At 38.3% G+C, this 18960-nt stretch overlaps 1 protein-coding gene across 1 annotated transcript in view; it reads left to right on the top strand.

Annotated features, from left to right (window-relative positions):
* Positions 1-18960, top strand: part of LOC110451818 (transformation/transcription domain-associated protein-like) — a 62962-nt gene that overhangs the window by 8663 nt on the left and 35339 nt on the right. Inside the window, exons 10-37 of the mRNA XM_021500015.1 lie at positions 324-462; positions 866-1149; positions 1433-1524; positions 2092-2341; positions 2571-2703; positions 2962-3103; positions 3281-3338; positions 3626-3679; positions 4125-4163; positions 4718-4814; positions 8144-8238; positions 8540-8705; positions 8908-9074; positions 9610-9699; positions 10126-10236; positions 10465-10554; positions 10801-10952; positions 11224-11324; positions 11631-11726; positions 12491-12666; positions 13299-13384; positions 13672-13783; positions 15828-16013; positions 16630-16779; positions 17239-17422; positions 17600-17721; positions 18379-18549; positions 18755-18838. Of these exons, the coding sequence (XP_021355690.1) occupies positions 324-462; positions 866-1149; positions 1433-1524; positions 2092-2341; positions 2571-2703; positions 2962-3103; positions 3281-3338; positions 3626-3679; positions 4125-4163; positions 4718-4814; positions 8144-8238; positions 8540-8705; positions 8908-9074; positions 9610-9699; positions 10126-10236; positions 10465-10554; positions 10801-10952; positions 11224-11324; positions 11631-11726; positions 12491-12666; positions 13299-13384; positions 13672-13783; positions 15828-16013; positions 16630-16779; positions 17239-17422; positions 17600-17721; positions 18379-18549; positions 18755-18838 (3627 nt within the window). The remainder of the gene's footprint in view (positions 1-323; positions 463-865; positions 1150-1432; positions 1525-2091; positions 2342-2570; positions 2704-2961; positions 3104-3280; positions 3339-3625; positions 3680-4124; positions 4164-4717; positions 4815-8143; positions 8239-8539; positions 8706-8907; positions 9075-9609; positions 9700-10125; positions 10237-10464; positions 10555-10800; positions 10953-11223; positions 11325-11630; positions 11727-12490; positions 12667-13298; positions 13385-13671; positions 13784-15827; positions 16014-16629; positions 16780-17238; positions 17423-17599; positions 17722-18378; positions 18550-18754; positions 18839-18960) is intronic.

Raw genomic sequence — 18960 nt, 5'->3', positions numbered from 1 at the left:
AAGCAGTATCCTGATGACCCTTATACTGTGATATTGTAAGCAGTATCCTGATGACCCTTATACTGTGATATTGTAAGCAGTATTCTGATGACCCTTATACTGTGATATTGTAAGCAGTATTCTGATGAACCTTATATTGTGATAAATTGGCAGGTTATAACAGAGTATTACATTTTGACTTGATTTAATTGAAAAAAAATATATAAAAAATTGACAATGAGACAAATTATCATGTATGGTATTTTTTTTTATTTTTTTATTTTTTATTGAGACACATGCAATTACAATATAGTGATTTTTTACTGATTTTTTTCTAACTTCAGGAACAAGTTCAGGTTCATGCGACCCCAATGATGAAAGGTCTTCTGGGACTGCTGACATACTGCCCACAGGAAGTGGCTCACCTCCGCAAAGATCTGCTTATTGCTGCTCGACACATTCTGGCTACTGATCTTAGAAACAGTATGTACCAATATTCTAAATGTCTGATCAAGCTCTGATCAAGCTTCTGTTAAATTATGTATTGGATGAATCAAAGATCAATAATGTAAAGAATGTTTTGCTTGCAATAAGAACTGAAGCTATCGGAGTCGACCATTAAGTATTGGTCAGTGTTGAATTCCTAAGTTTATATTTACAACAGTAACATGTCCCAAGAGTATGTTTGACAGGTTCATCTGTCAGTCTAAGAGCAATGGTCTGCGGTAAATTTAGGATAGATAATATTTTCAGTCATTTGTTGTGTGCTGTTTTCATGTTATTTATGGTCAAATAATTCATTTTCTACAAATCAGTCAAATATCATCAGATACTCCAAATACATATATCAATAAAAACTGATGGTGTTATATGTTTGAATTAACAGAATTTGTCCACTGTATTGACAAGCTGTTTGATGAGAATGTCCTTATTGGTTCTGGCTGGACAACATATGAGTCGCTGCGTCCCCTTGCTTACAGCACTCTTGCTGATCTTGTTCACCATGTACGACAGGCCTTGCCACTGAACGAACTCTCCCTAGCCGTGAACCTATTCAGTAAGAATGTTCACGATGAGTCCTTGCCGAGCTCCATTCAGACAATGTCCTGTAAACTTCTGTTGAACCTTGTCGAGTGCATTCGTGCTAAGAGTGAACAGGAGAATGGAAACGTAAGTCACATACAAAATGCTAACATTACCTTGGTTTTCTCCTGTCTGTATTTATAGTCTATGTATGTTGTTTTCGCATTCAATTTAATGCTTAGTTAAAACTAATGAATCAGCAGAATTTTTGGCATTTCCTGTATTTTTGTCCTTGAAAATGATTTCAAATGTTTAGATAAAATAGTATGAAATTAGACCAAATGAAATTTGTGTGTTGAGAAGTGGCTGTCTTTATGTCATTAAACCTCTAACCGTCTCAGTAAAATGTACTATTTGAACTGTTTTTCAGGGGAGAGAACTCTTGATGAGGATGCTGGAGGTGTTTGTTCTCAAGTTTAAAACCATTGCCAAGATACAGCTCCCTCAGATCCTACAGAAATGGTACTGAGGATGACCAATGAACAGCCGTGATTGACATCAGACTACTAAATTCCATATGCTTTACAAAAAACTTGTGATAAATTCCATAAAAACTGTCAAAATTTTACTAAATACAAGAACAGTCCTTCAGATTTACCACTGAGTTTCATTGCATGCAACAAATTAAAAGTAGACCCTGTTGTAAAAGAAAAATCATTGAAATTGCTGGTCTATTTTTTTTATAGATACTGTAAACATGTCTTCAGCACTTTCATCTCTTCACGGAAATTCCAGTCTGAAGAATCTTCCTGAAGAGATGAAAGTGCTAAGGATGTGTTGTCAATATTTTTTCATTTAAAGTTATTTCTTCATGCATAATGATCGTTCACTTCTGTAACATTATATATAAAATTGTCTGTTTCTAAAGTTTATCTTATCTGTGTTTTCTTGTAGCTTTATTGCTCATTTTAATACAAGCAGACCTGTATTCCAGTTTTGTTTGGTTTTGTTTAACGTGAACTTAGTATAAATTTTATGCTTAAAGTCAAGTTGATTAGTTTAGACAAGTTCTGCCATGTCTTGTTACAGTAAACAACAGCCCCAAGTCCCTAACAACAACCACCAGCAACCCATTGATCCCAAAACACCTGCAGCTGATGTAAAGCCGACACTAGAGCTAACAAAAGTTGCTGCAGATGGGATGAAGTCGGGGCTTGATGTTTCCAAACCCCCCGGAGATTCTTTGAAAGATGACAACAAACTGCCTTCTCAAGGTCTGATGTCCGACAGTGTTAAAGATAAAGAGGACAAACCTTGGGCAGAGAAGGGACCAGGGGAGGTAAATCTATCATCAAATATTTCATTTGAAAAGATTTTACAGTATAAATTTCAATTGTCAACAAATTTTGAATATGAAGAGTGGATCAGTATGCTTGTAGCCTATTGGATATAGCATATCATGTTAAAATAAACTGGTGGAATCAACTCATCAGAATGACAATGAAATGCTGCTTTTGTTCTTGTGTTTTTTCTTTATTCAATATTGTCAAACCTTACATTGAGTTCAGAATCGTTTTGGTGTGACACCCAGTCAGTATACAACCTATTCGGTGACGGACTGTCGCGGTCTGGTGAAGACACTGGTCTGTGGTGTGAAGACCATCACATGGGGCATTGTGTCCTGTAAAGCAGCAGGTGTTGGTCAGTATACAGTCTTGTTTGCACAGAAAAAAAACCTCAGGAAGAAACATTTTAATTGACATATTACATGCTAGTCAACATACACTCAGGTGTTTTAAATTGTAATAGTATGGCTTATTTATTTTGATGTTTCAATGAAATTCTTTAATTCACATTCTTAGGAACTAAAGCTGTCATTACATTGTCTGAAGTTAACATGAAAGGTTTCTGAGAACATTGACTTATTGGTAACTCTATTTGGGTGTATTGATCATACAGATGCAACGGTAATGCAGAGTAAACAGTTCCTGCCGAAGGAGGCCCTCGTTTACATCCGCCTGGTGAAATACGCACTGCAAGCTCTGGACATCTACACTATCAACGTGTCTCCGTCAGGACAGGCCGTCATTAGGCCTGCGGTGTAAGTCATCGCAGACTGTCGTGTGTAAGATAAAGATCAGTGTCAAGTGTCTTGTAAAAGTTATTGTTGAAGTGTTGTGTAAAAGTTCTTCTGAAAGGTTTTTAAAACCCATTTTGAAGTGTTGTGTATACGTTATCGTTAAAGAGTCATTTAAAGTCATTGTTGATGTGTTTGTAGGGTACAGAGTGTGAGAACCAAGGAAGAGAAGGAGGTTTTGGAACACTTCGCTGGAGTGGTAAGGACTTATAGCTATTAGGAAAAGCAACATTCCTGCTCATAGGGGAAAATCATAGGCCTTGAAATTAAAAAGATATACTGGGACAGTGTTTATTGTTGAGAGTATGCTTTAATCTTTTGTAAAACAAATCCAGTGTATGATGGTTTAATGGTAACTGACACAACATATATTTGTATATTAAGTGACACTAAAGGTTGAGCTACATCACTACATATCAGTCTACTGTTGTATTTGTATGACCATCTGATTATTACTGATTCATCGTACTGTATTCTCCTTTCCAGTTTACTATGATGCACACCCTGACATTCAAGGAGATATTTGCTCAGACAGTCGAGGTGAGATATAAACACATTAACAATGGGTCTTGTATAAAGGTAGATGTTGGACAGTGTGGTAACCTTATCATCTAGAAAGATATGTTTAACTAAAACGTCAGATGTACAGGTTTTGGGTAGATATAAGGAAGTATCATTGTATACTTGAGAAAATTCACTAAAACCTTGATATTTGAGGTACTTGTACTGTGAAGCTTACACTGATTCTTATCAACATCAACGTTTTTGCTTCATACCTGAAATCTACAATGCCAAAGTGGAAAAACTTCGAACTAGATCAGAACAAAAATGCTATTGAAATTATACAGTGTATCATAATGAATGACTTTCTGCAAGCTGCTATGACATGCATAAAATACTTGCGAAGTAACTGATGTGACAAAGGCTCTATTACAGTGATGTTGAAGTAGTGTGTATGAAATGTTTTTTACCTTCGTGTTTTCAGTATATGGTGGACAGAATTCACAACAACTATGCACTTCAGGTAGGTGTCGGTTTTATTTATATGTGTACACAAGTACCTACAAAATAATCATTAGAGCTATTCAGGAAATATAGATGAAAGGAGGGATAGGGGAAATCACATTTTTGAGGCCACCAACATCAATATAATTATTTATCTTGAGGGTCCACGTACAAAAGTTTATATTTTAAACCTCCAATCACCCAACTTATCAGGTGTAAGTGCCCCATACTCTATACATGTCTAGAATTATCAGGTATAAGTGCCCCATACTCTATACATGTCTAGAATTATCAGGTATAACTGCCCCATACTCTATACATGTCTAGAATTACCCAACAAGAGTGAGTTATATATTAAGTTGAAATAACTTGTTTCATTATTGGTGTAAGACAAATATAGCTTACATTTCAATTACCCTTAAATATGGAGGGTATCAACGAAGGAGATAAGAACATTTACATCTCTTTATCACATTAATAGTGTCCATAGCCATGTTTGTTGGGACACTGTTTGATTCTGCTAGACCTACCTATGATAACAGATTTATTGTCAGTTTTATTGGTTATTCCCAGATTGTGGCCAACTCATTTCTGGCCAACCCAACAACCTCTGCTACTTTTGCCACCATTCTGGTTGACTACCTGCTGGCTCGTCTGGAGGAGATGGGCTGTAAGTATCACACAATTTAATTGGTCAAATCATCTTCTGCTGTAACACATCATCTCATTGGTCAGAATGCCTGTGATTGTATGTATCATTCCTCATACCTCAATTGATTAAATCACCTTGTAATACATAATCACGCTGATCAGAATACTTCCCTGTCTGAGACACAATCCTTATTCCACAATGTTGCTATACTTTCTAAATTTAGGGCCAGCACTAGCTAGATTACAAACTAAATTTCCTGAAAAGTGTCACTGAATTGTACATAAACTGTCAGTGATCACCAGGTACTGTACATAAACTGTCTGTGATCACCAGGTACTGTACATAAACTGTCAGTTATCACCAGGTACTGTACATAAACTGTCAGTTATCACCAGGTACATAAACTGTCAGTGATCACCAGGTACTGTACATAAACTGTCAGTGATCACCAGGTACTGTACATAAACTGTCAGTGATCACCAGGTACTGTACATAAACTGTCAGTGATCACCAGGTACTGTACATAAACTGTCAGTGATCACCAGGTACTGTACATAAACTGTCAGTGATCACCAGGTACTGTACATAAACTGTCAGTGATCACCAGGTACTGTACATAAACTGTCAGTGATCACCAGGTACTGTACATAAACTGTCAGTGATCACCAGGTACTGTACATAAACTGTCAGTGATCACCAGGTACTGTACATAAACTGTCAGTGATCACCAGGTACTGTACATAAACTGTCAGTGATCACCAGGTACTGTACATAAACTGTCAGTGATCACCAGGTACTGTACATAAACTGTCAGTGATCACCAGGTACTGTACATAAACTGTCAGTGATCACCAGGTACTGTACATAAACTGTCAGTGATCACCAGGTACTGTACATAAACTGTCAGTGATCACCAGGTACTGTACATAAACTGTCAGTGATCACCAGGTACTGTACATAAACTGTCAGTGATCACCAGGTACTGTACATAAACTGTCAGTGATCACCAGGTACTGTACATAAACTGTCAGTGATCACCAGGTACTGTACATAAACTGTCAGTGATCACCAGGTACTGTACATAAACTGTCAGTGATCACCAGGTACTGTACATAAACTGTCAGTGATCACCAGGTACTGTACATAAACTGTCAGTGATCACCAGGTACTGTACATAAACTGTCAGTGATCACCAGGTACTGTACATAAACTGTCAGTGATCACCAGGTACTGTACATAAACTGTCAGTGATCACCAGGTACTGTACATAAACTGTCAGTGATCACCAGGTACTGTACATAAACTGTCAGTGATCACCAGGTACTGTACATAAACTGTCAGTGATCACCAGGTACTGTACATAAACTGTCAGTGATCACCAGGTACTGTACATAAACTGTCAGTGATCACCAGGTACTGTACATAAACTGTCAGTGATCACCAGGTACTGTACATAAACTGTCAGTGATCACCAGGTACTGTACATAAACTGTCAGTGATCACCAGGTACTGTACATAAACTGTCAGTGATCACCAGGTACTGTACATAAACTGTCAGTGATCACCAGGTACTGTACATAAACTGTCAGTGATCACCAGGTACTGTACATAAACTGTCAGTGATCACCAGGTACTGTACATAAACTGTCAGTGATCACCAGGTACTGTACATAAACTGTCAGTGATCACCAGGTACTGTACATAAACTGTCAGTGATCACCAGGTACTGTACATAAACTGTCAGTGATCACCAGGTACTGTACATAAACTGTCAGTGATCACCAGGTACTGTACATAAACTGTCAGTGATCACCAGGTACTGTACATAAACTGTCAGTGATCACCAGGTACTGTACATAAACTGTCAGTGATCACCAGGTACTGTACATAAACTGTCAGTGATCACCAGGTACTGTACATAAACTGTCAGTGATCACCAGGTACTGTACATAAACTGTCAGTGATCACCAGGTACTGTACATAAACTGTCAGTGATCACCAGGTACTGTACATAAACTGTCAGTGATCACCAGGTACTGTACATAAACTGTCAGTGATCACCAGGTACTGTACATAAACTGTCAGTGATCACCAGGTACTGTACATAAACTGTCAGTGATCACCAGGTACTGTACATAAACTGTCAGTGATCACCAGGTACTGTACATAAACTGTCAGTGATCACCAGGTACTGTACATAAACTGTCAGTGATCACCAGGTACTGTACATAAACTGTCAGTGATCACCAGGTACTGTACATAAACTGTCAGTGATCACCAGGTACTGTACATAAACTGTCAGTGATCACCAGGTACTGTACATAAACTGTCAGTGATCACCAGGTACTGTACATAAACTGTCAGTGATCACCAGGTACTGTACATAAACTGTCAGTGATCACCAGGTACTGTACATAAACTGTCAGTGATCACCAGGTACTGTACATAAACTGTCAGTGATCACCAGGTACTGTACATAAACTGTCAGTGATCACCAGGTACTGTACATAAACTGTCAGTGATCACCAGGTACTGTACATAAACTGTCAGTGATCACCAGGTACTGTACATAAACTGTCAGTGATCACCAGGTACTGTACATAAACTGTCAGTGATCACCAGGTACTGTACATAAACTGTCAGTGATCACCAGGTACTGTACATAAACTGTCAGTGATCACCAGGTACTGTACATAAACTGTCAGTGATCACCAGGTACTGTACATAAACTGTCAGTGATCACCAGGTACTGTACATAAACTGTCAGTGATCACCAGGTACTGTACATAAACTGTCAGTGATCACCAGGTACTGTACATAAACTGTCAGTGATCACCAGGTACTGTACATAAACTGTCAGTGATCACCAGGTACTGTACATAAACTGTCAGTGATCACCAGGTACTGTACATAAACTGTCAGTGATCACCAGGTACTGTACATAAACTGTCAGTGATCACCAGGTACTGTACATAAACTGTCAGTGATCACCAAGTACTGTACATAAGCTGTCAGTGATCATCAGGTACTGTACATAAACTGTCGGTGATCACCAGGTACTGTACATAAACTGTCAGTGATCACCAGGTACATAAACTGTCAGTGATCACCAGGTACTGTACATAAACTGTCAGTGATCACCAGGTACTGTACAAAAAACAATTTTCAGACTATTGTTGTGAAATATACTGTAAGGCAAAATACGTACGTGTGCATTAAAGATGTTGATGGACATGTGATATTGTCTATATATGTTACTGTATGTTTCCTCCTCAGCTACCATGGACAGAGCTAACCTGTACCTGAAACTGTTTGTCTATATATGTTACTGGATGTTTCCTCCTCAGCTACCATGGACAGATCTAACCTGTACCTGAAACTGTTCAAACTCGTGTTCGGATCTGTATCTCTGTTTGCCGCTGAGAATGAGAAAATGTTGAAGGTTTGTTATTTGTTAATTCATTGTTTTATTGTGGTAACTGCTGTTTATCTTTGACATTAAGGTAAGTCAATACAGATGTATAAATAAGTACCTACATCTTTCACAAGTCACTAGAGACAGATACTGCTTTCGTTAATGACTTCTAGGCTTACAAAGAAAGAAATATTTAAGCAGTAATTAGATTTAACTCCTGAAATAAATTCTAATTTCATAAATGACTTCTAGGCTTACAAAGCAATATTTTAGATGTAATTAGATTGAACTCCGGAAGCTAATTCTGCTCCATGGTTTAATTTGACAGCCCCATCTACATACGATTGTGAACCGATCCATGGAGTTGGCGATGAGTGCGAAGGAGCCGTACAACTACTTCCTGTTGCTGCGGGCATTGTTCCGGTCCATTGGAGGTGGGAGTCATGACCTACTGTACCAGGAGTTCCTGCCCCTGCTGCCAAATCTACTGCAAGGTAATGCATCCTATATAATTTGAAATTTCAACAGGTTCAAATCTTCATTTATAAAATCCAAATGATTAAAACTTAAACACCAATCCTATTGCAAAGTAACTGACCACAAGGTAAACTTTTTTGATGTAATTAAATAATTCAAAGGAAATTTTTAACAAGATAAAATCTAGATAGATGTGATGTTGTGTTATTCCCTGTACAGGCCTGAACAGTCTACAGAGTGGTCTCCACCGCCAGCACATGAAGGACCTATTTGTGGAGCTATGTCTCACAGTTCCCGTCCGACTCAGCTCTTTACTGCCCTACTTACCCATGCTGATGGACCCCCTAGTGTCAGCCCTTAATGGGTCACAGACCCTTGTCAGTCAGGTATGTTGGTTTCTCTGTAAATGCAATTAGTGCAGGACTTGAGGCTGAAGGTAGGCCCGATTCTAATAGCAAAACCCTATCTAAAATTAGAAATTCCCAAAATAATGCTGTTTAAATAAATATTGTTATCAAAATCTGACTGGTGCCATCCCATCTTTGTTCTGTTGACTAATCTTTGTTCAAATCTTTTATCATTAGAGAAATAATTCTATAAATGATACTTTTATGATAAAAATTTGCTATCTTTGTATTTCTTTGTTATTACACCTTTGCCCAATTTAACTTTTTGCTGGTGTTTTTTTTGCCCCATCCCAAACCAGGGTAAAGAAGCCCTGGAACGTGTCCTGTTGCCTCCATGCAGCTTGTCATTTGCCTTCCTATACAAGTTTTGGGAATGTTGTTGTTTTTGGTCTATAGAAGAATTCATGTTAATTGATGCACAGATTCTAACTTGCTTGATTAAATTTCTTCATTATACATTTCCTTTAGGTCCAAGAATCGTACCATTTAAGTATATAATATTGTATCCCCTCAGGGTTTGCGGACACTGGAGCTGTGTGTAGATAATCTCCAGCCCGACTTCCTGTACGACCACATACAACCTGTCAGGGCTGAACTAATGCAGGTCAGTGGAGAGGGGTCTGAGCTACAAACATGGTCTTCTAGAAATAAAATAACTTCAATCAATGTTGATGAAACAAAGATAAAAGTAATAAAATGCTGATGTTGTTCTGGTTTTAATTTTAATCTGACTTGTGACTTTAATAATTGTTTATTTTGATGAATTATGAGAAAACACTGCATCCAAGAAAAGTCATCACCATCAAAATGTTTCCGATGTTGATATTCAACCATGAGTAGGAGTGTAATTACAGTATAGAGCATTGATTCGTTAGTGTTTTGTCAAACTATGAGTACCGCTACTCTATGTAACGTAGCATCTCGCCATCGAATTAAACTCTCATGAGCAGAAATAATTAGAAAATTCCAAGGTGTGGTAACATCATTCCCTGGTTAGGGAGTTTGTTAACATGTTCATTTTTTACGGCAGGCCTTGTGGAGAACTCTACGCAGTCCTGTTGACAATGTCGCTCATGTGGCATTCCGGGTCCTTGGAAAGTTTGGGGGAGGTAACAGGAAGATGTTACGGGAGCCACAGAGGGTAGGTCTCTACAGGATGTATACAAGTATGTTAAATAAGGATCTGGTTTTCCTAAGACTTACTTTATACATTTCCCTCAATTTATCACCAAACCACTTTATACATTTCCCTCAATTTATCACCAAACCCCTTTATAATGCCAAAATTTCTCTGGAAATATGGTGGCAATATAACAAGGTTTTACTGTACACAATTTCATTACTAGCTACCATTGTTTCATCTCCACAGCTACAATACAATGACCGGGAGACAGTCGGACCCTGTATCACTATCTACTTCCAGGATGTGAAAACACCAATCACTCTCCCTGTGGAAAAGGTTTGTTTGGTTCACCCTAAATCCTCACAGAAGATATTTTGATAAGATTTAAAAAGACAAATATTTTTACAATCATTGATTACAATGCTGGGAGTTACAATCTAGAAACATATCAGTATGGATACACAAAAAACAAACAAAATGACAGTTAATAAGTTTTTTTATTATTATTTTCATTGTCTGAAATTGATTCAGAAGTAAAAAATGCCAGTATTACCACTTTTTCTGTTACTGTTGGTCTGCTAGGCGATTGATGCTGCCCTCACCACGCTCAAGTGCAGTACATCAGATAACTTTGCGCGACGCCAGGCCTGGGAACTAATCAAGTGTTTCCTGGTATCAGTGATGAACCTGGAGGACGACAAACAGACGCTCACTAACCTATTCACCCACCCGAGGTACTGTCTCATCACAGGAATTCCGAAATTACAGGGATTTAATACAAGTATACCACTGTGGAAACATCTTCATGATAAGTGTCTATAACTGGTTTTTAGACAGTTTTAATATTTCCTTTGGAAAATATTTTGATTATGACTTCCTCTTTTACAAAGTTTTTCCCTCAAAACATATAGTAGCTGCTCATAAAGTACTATCAGGATAAAATGACTGTGACGGTTTGCTGTGATTGAGAAAAATGTGAACATTTTCTTCAACTTTTATTTTCAGCTTTACAGAGAAAGAAATTCCCCTGCAGACAGGACCCCTGTACAAGAACCCCGACTCCCACTCCCGGAGGGTCCATGAACAGGCACTTACGGGAATGTTTGGTAAGATTTAACACCTTTGCAGTTTATAATAATTTTTTGGAAGATGACATTCAGGTTTAATCTGTTTTGGAAGTTTTCATATTGTAAGGAATAACAGTATCTGATATTGCTTGATAATATTTATACAAATTTTTAAATGAAGATACATTATACATCCAGTAGAAAATGAAGAGGAAATAAATGAAAGTAGGGCATTGTTATCAGTGTGTGCATTAACTTTGTGTATCTGTCAGTACTATATCAGGCCTATCTAACAACTGTTTTGTCTATATATTTGACTGTATAATGTAATCTGTCTACCACCAGTCGCTGCTGCCATCAAGGAACTGCGACAGACTGTGCTGACCTTCATGGCTTGTATGGTGCGCCATTACACAATGATCTCAATATCACAGCAGTGTGGTAAGTAAACACCTGCCAATTAATGTCTTTCTCAATAAAAATTGATGTCATGTTGGTTAGCTGTGAAATAAATTTGACGACTAAAATTTGATGCAGACTGACGACCTTAAACAAATCTCTCACCTGAGAGTTGTAAATTTCAAAACAGAATTCATCCTCATTATTCCAGCGGTTACTCTCACCTATGTTCTCTGCACCCGTGAAATGGTGTGACGAAATCGAAGGCTTTGTATATACCACCTTGCTGATGATACAAATAGACTACTTTGATCCTTTGAAGTATATCAAATGAATCGAGCAGCGCCGTAATGCTAAAATTGACTGGCTTTGAAGTCAGGTGTTGCTCCTCTGTAATCTTCTAAGGCTAGGCATGAGCCTAGGGATTGGTCAGATTTTTTCACCTGCAGCCAATCAAATATCTGACCACAAACATTCGATTTTTTCATGACATATTCCAGGGGTGCACAGAACATAAGTGAGTGTAATCTTTGGAATTTCAATGATGAACAGAATTGTGATGGTAAAGACGGCTCACTACTTGTGGCTACAGAATTGTGATGGTAAAGAAGGCTCACTACTTGTGGCTAATAAGATGCATGTTTCTCTGTCAGAAATTCCTGAAGTGTTGTTTGTGTGGTTGACCTGAGTATGTTACAGTACAAACATTAATTTGGCTGACTGAGTGACATTTCATCCTTCACAGTTCTCTACATTTGTATCACTAATGAGCTGCTTATGGATATCTACATGTTGTGTGTGTTCAGGTCCGTTCCCAGTGGGGGAGAAGCAGAACAAGCTACACGGAATGGACACACAGATCCTGATTGATGCCCTGGCTGTCATCATGGGACATGAGGAGAAGGAGCTATGTAAGCCTGGTAACCTGGCCCTCATCCTCATCCTCGATACGGCCACTACCATCCTCGGCAGCAAGGAGAAGGTACTACACATACCGGGTCACACATACACCTACTATTCCATAAAGTCATACTGCTATACTGGACAGTTAGGACAAAATATAGACCTGTATCACATTCCTAACTCATACACCTGTCGTCAATAAACTGATAAACTATACTATGCCACAAAGAACAATTACAGAGCTGCCTCACATACTTTGTCTCGTATACAATTTTCAATTAGTAAGGTGATCATTCAACATACAGATGATGCTTTTATATCCTAAGAATCTCAGAACAAACTTAATGTGATAAGAATTTCTTAGAAAGTACCGTAAATATTCGCGTATAGTGCTCATTTTTTTAAGTGAAGACAAAATTAATGTTTAGTTAATATTTCTTACTTTAAAAGAAAGTTTAAAAAGATTCAGATTAGCTACAGGAATATAGATTATATTGACCATTAAAATGAGCTGAACTTTTGACTGTAACTTAGGTTTTACTGCAAATTGTTTATAGCTATGGATTATGAAAAGTTCTTTTTACACAACCAATAACATTTTCTATGTGACGTTTCGATGACTAGTACCATATGTACACTGTCACCTTCATCAGACAAATGACCAGGCATATAGCTATGGTGATTTACTTTCATTTTACCTATACATTACAGGCATGTCAGCTGCCAATGTTTGACTACCTAGTGGAGAGGATGTGTTCTCTGTGTTATGACCGTGCCTGGTATGCCAAATGTGGAGGGTAAGTGGAATGTTTTACTGTTGATTGTGATCCTTAATCACTGATTATTAGACTGTTACAGCAAAACATGTTTTTAGTGGTTAATATTCACCTGCTAAGGTAATTTCTGTGTTGACTGACATCATGTTGCGTCTGTGTACCCATCAAATTTACATGCAATAGGATATATCTGAAGGTTTTTACAATGTAAGACTGACATTGTGTTTTGTGCCTGTATAGGTATCAGGTTTATGTATACAAGGATGTCTATGTAGTAGGTTACAGTGAAGACTGACGTTGTGTTGTAGGTGTTTAGCCATCAAGTTTATGTACGAGCGGATGTCCCTGAAGTGGGTATTGGAGCACCAGTTTACATTCCTGAAAGCCCTCCTGTTTGTCATGATGGATCTCACTAAGGAGGTAACACAAATATCTCACCAGCTTGCCTGTCACTAAGGAGTTAACACAAACATCTCACTAGCTTGCCTCTCACTAACGAGGTAACACAAATATCTCACCAGCTTGCCTGTCACTAAGGAGGTAACACAAACATCTCACCAGCTTGCCTCTCACTAAGGAGGTAACACAAACATCTCACTAGCTTACCTCTCACTAAGGAGGTAATACAAATATCTCACAAGCTTGCCCCTCACTAAGGAGGTAACACAAACATCTCACTAGCTTGCCCCTCACTAAAGAGGTAACACAAACATCTACTAGCTTACCTCTCACTTAGGAGGTAACACAAATATCTCACTAGCTTGCCCCTCACTAAGGAGGTAACACAAACATCTCACTAGCTTGCCTCTCACTAAGGAGGTAACACAAACATCTCACTAGCTTACCTCTCACTAAGGAGGTAACACAAACATCTCACTAGCTTGCCTCTCACTAAGGAGGTAACACAAACATCTCACTAGCTTGCCTCTCACTAAGGAGGTAACACAAACATCTCACTAGCTTGCCTCTCACTAAGGAGGTAACACAAACATCTCACTAGCTTGCCTCTCACTAAGGAGGTAACACAAACATCTCACTAGCTTGCCTCTCACTAAGGAGGTAACACAAACATCTCACTAGCTTGCCTCTCACTAAGGAGGTAACACAAACATCTCACTAGCTTGCCTCTCACTAAGGAGGTAACACAAACATCTCACTAGCTTGCCTCTCACTAAGGAGGTAACACAAACATCTCACTAGCTTGCCTCTCACTAAGGAGGTAACACAAACATCTCACTAGCTTGCCTCTCACTAAGGAGGTAACACAAACATCTCACTAGCTTGCCTCTCACTAAGGAGGTAACACAAACATCTCACTAGCTTGCCTCTCACTAAGGAGGTAACACAAACATCTCACTAGCTTGCCTCTCACTAAGGAGGTAACACAAACATCTCACTAGCTTGCCTCTCACTAAGGAGGTAACACAAACATCTCACTAGCTTGCCTCTCACTAAGGAGGTAACACAAACATCTCACTAGCTTGCCTCTCACTAAGGAGGTAACACAAACATCTCACTAGCTTGCCTCTCACTAAGGAGGTAACACAAACATCTCACTAGCTTGCCTCTCACTAAGGAGGTAACACAAACATCTCACTAGCTTGCCTCTCACTAAGGAGGTAACACAAACATCTCACTAGCTAACCTCTCACTAAGGAGGTAACACAAATATCTCACTAGCTAACCTCTCACTAAGGAGATAACACAAACATCTCACTAGCTAACCTCTCACTAAGGAGGTAACACAAATATCTCACTAGCTTACCTCTCGCTTAAGAGGTAACACAAATATCTCACTAGCTAACCTCTCGCTAAGGAGGTAACACAAACATCTCACTAGCTTGCCTCTCACTAAGGAGGTAACTCAAATATCTCACTAGCTTACCTCTCGCTTAGGAGGTAATACAAATATCTCACTAGCTTGCCTCTCACTAAGGAGGTAACACAAATATCTCACTAGCTTACCTCTCACTAAGGAGGTAACACAAATATCTCACTAGCTTACCTCTCGCTTAGGAGGTAACACAAATATCTCACTAGCTTGCCTCTCACTAAGGAGGTAACACAAACATCTCACTAGCTAACCTCTCACTAAGGAGGTAACACAAACATCTCACTAGCTAACCTCTCGCTAAGGAGGTAACACAAATATCTCACTAGCTAACCTCTCACTAAGGAGGTAGCACAAATATCTCACTAGCTAACCTCTCACTAAGGAGGTAACACAAACATCTCACTAGCTTGCCTCTCTTTTAATGTTGTTGCACTGTTCTTCTTTTATACTTTCACATTTAATTTTCTTATCTGTATGTTGCACATCATTTGACATCTAATACATTGAGCTCTCAATGTTAATAAAAATTGATCAAATTTTAATTAAGCTATTTCTTTAAAATCAAAAAACATTCCCCATTCTATTTTTCACTTACAGTGCTCCTTCAGTAAAGACCATTTATCATTGTAGGTGTCAAGTGGTGCTGTGGATTTGGCCAAGTACAACTTGGAGAATATGCTGATTAAGTGTGCTCAGGAGATCAAACCAGAGGAAGCCAACGAGGAACTTCTGGCCGTACAGAAAAAATCATTCAATGATGTTACACACGAGCTGGTGCGGCAGATCACATCCCCCAATACCACAGTTAGGGAGCAGGTAATTTGATTTAATATTAATTTTATTATGTCGCCCACAGAGAGTTTACAAAATTTTCAAATTTCTGAATCAACTTCTTGTCTAGTCCATAACTGTATTAAAGCTAGCTATCAGACCCCAGTTTAAGGAACATTCTTAAATTAACGAAATTCCTTTAGTTTTCCATTAAGTGTATAACAGTAGTTACAGAAACTTGACTCCATTAATGCCTTCCTATGGATAAACTGAAGTTCAGAATTTTTCCAATGTTAAGTAACAGCCAGGCCCCAGTTTCACAACAGTTCTAAACTTTGAGAATGTTTTCTGTTGTAAAGATAATAATTTGGTTTAAAAGCTAGATTTTCTCAACTACTAAATGAAATAGTGAATCATTAATTTATTTTATATGATTAGAGAATTATCCCTTGTAATTTGAAACATTGAGTGGAGTGCTTAAAACTAGATATGAAACATTTGAGGAGACTACTAAAATTAAATAAAAATTTAATCAAGATTGGTTAAGACTATTTTGGAAACCCTGACCAGTAACCATGAGAAAAGAAGGTTGTACAACTAGTACCAAACATGCCTAATTAGATATCTCCCCTTGTTAATATTTGTGATGAATATTTGTCAGGCGATGCATTCCCTGGAGGTCCTTGCCAAGACCACCAAAAAGACTGTGACTGAGATAATGGAGCCCCAGAAACAGGTGTTACAAGACATGATACCGCCTAAAAAACACCTGTTACGCCACCAACCCGCTAACGCTCAAATAGGGCTCATGGTAAGTTGACGCCACCAACCCGCTAACGCTCAGATAGGGTTCATGGTAAGTAAATATTACCAACTCTCCAACGCTCAAATAGGACTCATGGTAAGTTAACAACACAACCCGCTAACGCTCAGATAGGGCTCATGGTAAGTAAGCGACACCAGCCCATCAATGCTCAGATAAGACCCATGGTATGTAAACATCACCAGCCATTGAACAGTCAGAGAGGGCTCATTGTAAATAAGTTCCCCACCTACAAATGCTCAGAAAGGGCTCATGTGAGTAAATGTCATCATCCCCCTTACACGCAGGGCTCATGAAAGGCAAACTCCAGACTCATCATATTCCATCATATCCCATATGCTGTGATGAATTGTAAGACTTTTAGAAAATCTTATATCCTGAGGAGGGTATCTCTGAAGAAGCTTAGCAATTTAAATTATAATGGACCTGAACCTGTTATTTTCTTAGGATGGTAACACTTTCTGCACAACTCTGGGGCCACGCCTTTTCACCATCGACCTCGCTGTCATAGAACACAACGTCTTCTTTAACGAGCTGCTGAGTCTGTGTGAGGCTGAGGACGCTGCTCTACAGAAACTGCCCTGTTACAAGTCGGTCACTGATCTAGTCCCTCTCCGCAAGAGTGCGCTGCGTAAGTGGAAAATTGTGTTCATTTTAAAACAGTCAATGTTGTCCTTGAAAGTTTTTATATTTGCTTCAGTGTTCTGAGATTGTGTAATTGTACACCTTTCTGCGAGACAACAAAATAAGAGATAATCATGGTTACCTGTGAGTGTGTATATATGTTGATTTCCTTTTGCTGCAACAGGTGCCCTGGCAGCATGTCACTACATACAGAACCAGAGAGAGAAGCTGTTCTCAGTGCTGGATAAGGCTCTTAATAGTAACAGTGCTGAACTACAGAGGGTTGCCTTCGACTGCATGAAGAAGGTAAGAAAATGTTACAAAGGGTAAGAGTAAAATACTACAAGAAGAGTTATTAGTCTGAATGTGAGCTTGATACAAACCTAAAAGTATGCGGTAAAGTTATTATAATAGAGTAAAACCTACCTATAAGGCTACTCAAGGGAGAAATATAAAACAAGGTCACATGTAGAGGGAGTTTTATGTGTATAGACCACTGAAGGAATTGTTGAACAAGTTGTAATAAAGAGATGGTGTCTAATGCAGGTTCAAATATCCCAAAATATATCTTAATAAGCCTAAGATTGGAAGAAAAAATCAATAAATCTTGTATTTCTTCTCTTAAAGAACTATGGTGGCTTTTCAAAGAACATCTCTCAACCAATAATCTGTTTTAATTTATTTCACATACAGACATGGATAATCAATTATTTCACCTGCAAAATAAACAATATCTACAAATAATTTAAAGATCCTGTTTAGAGGCCCTGCTCAAGTTACACCAGTTCAATCGCAATCAAACGCTCTAGACTTCATGGTCAATCAGCAACAGTAGAGAATCTCGTGTATTAAGAAGAGAGGATCACGAGGATCACCAAAGTTGATCATTTGTCAAATCTTGAATGTCTGAATGTATTCCTCTTTAAGCTACAGTATTAACAATTAGATGTTTGATGGTTTCAGTTTATCTCAGGATGTCAGATAGAGATTGAAATTGTTTACAAGAAGATGCGGCCATTATTGTCGACACTGAGCGACCACAGTAGCCTGAACAGCAACGTGATTCAGCGACTGTCGTACATCACACAACTCTTCCCCAACATCTTTAACGAGAAATTCTGTGAACAGCTACTGGTAAGTATGTCTCATACCTCTAGTAGTGGCAGTTAAAAATTGAATGCTTTGTGAATTGTTGATAAATGATTAATACTTAGGTTAAATGATTGCAATATTTAAACTTTGAGATAGATACGGAGTAGGCTCATTTTTGACATGCTTATTGGTTATTTTTGAAGTGGAAAACTCATCATCAATATTGTATTGTTTCATTAACCATCAGAAACACTTGAAGAAATGGCTGGATGTTGCAGCCACAAGCCAGAAACCACCACAGAATAAATCTAATGGTCAAGTGATCCCACAGGTAAAGTATTCCTAGCCTCATATATCTATTATATTGGAGTCAAAGGTCAGATTCTGTTTAGAGATTGATTGTATCAAAAGTCAGCTTTGGATTATTTTGAGGATCAATTTTGTTTTTTTAAT

Source organism: Mizuhopecten yessoensis, unplaced genomic scaffold (genome assembly GCF_002113885.1).
Source record: "Mizuhopecten yessoensis strain PY_sf001 unplaced genomic scaffold, ASM211388v2 scaffold6211, whole genome shotgun sequence".
Lineage (NCBI taxonomy): Eukaryota > Metazoa > Mollusca > Bivalvia > Pectinida > Pectinidae > Mizuhopecten > Mizuhopecten yessoensis.
The sequence above is the reverse complement of the archived record's forward strand: the minus strand, read 5'-3'. Positions and strand labels throughout refer to the sequence as shown.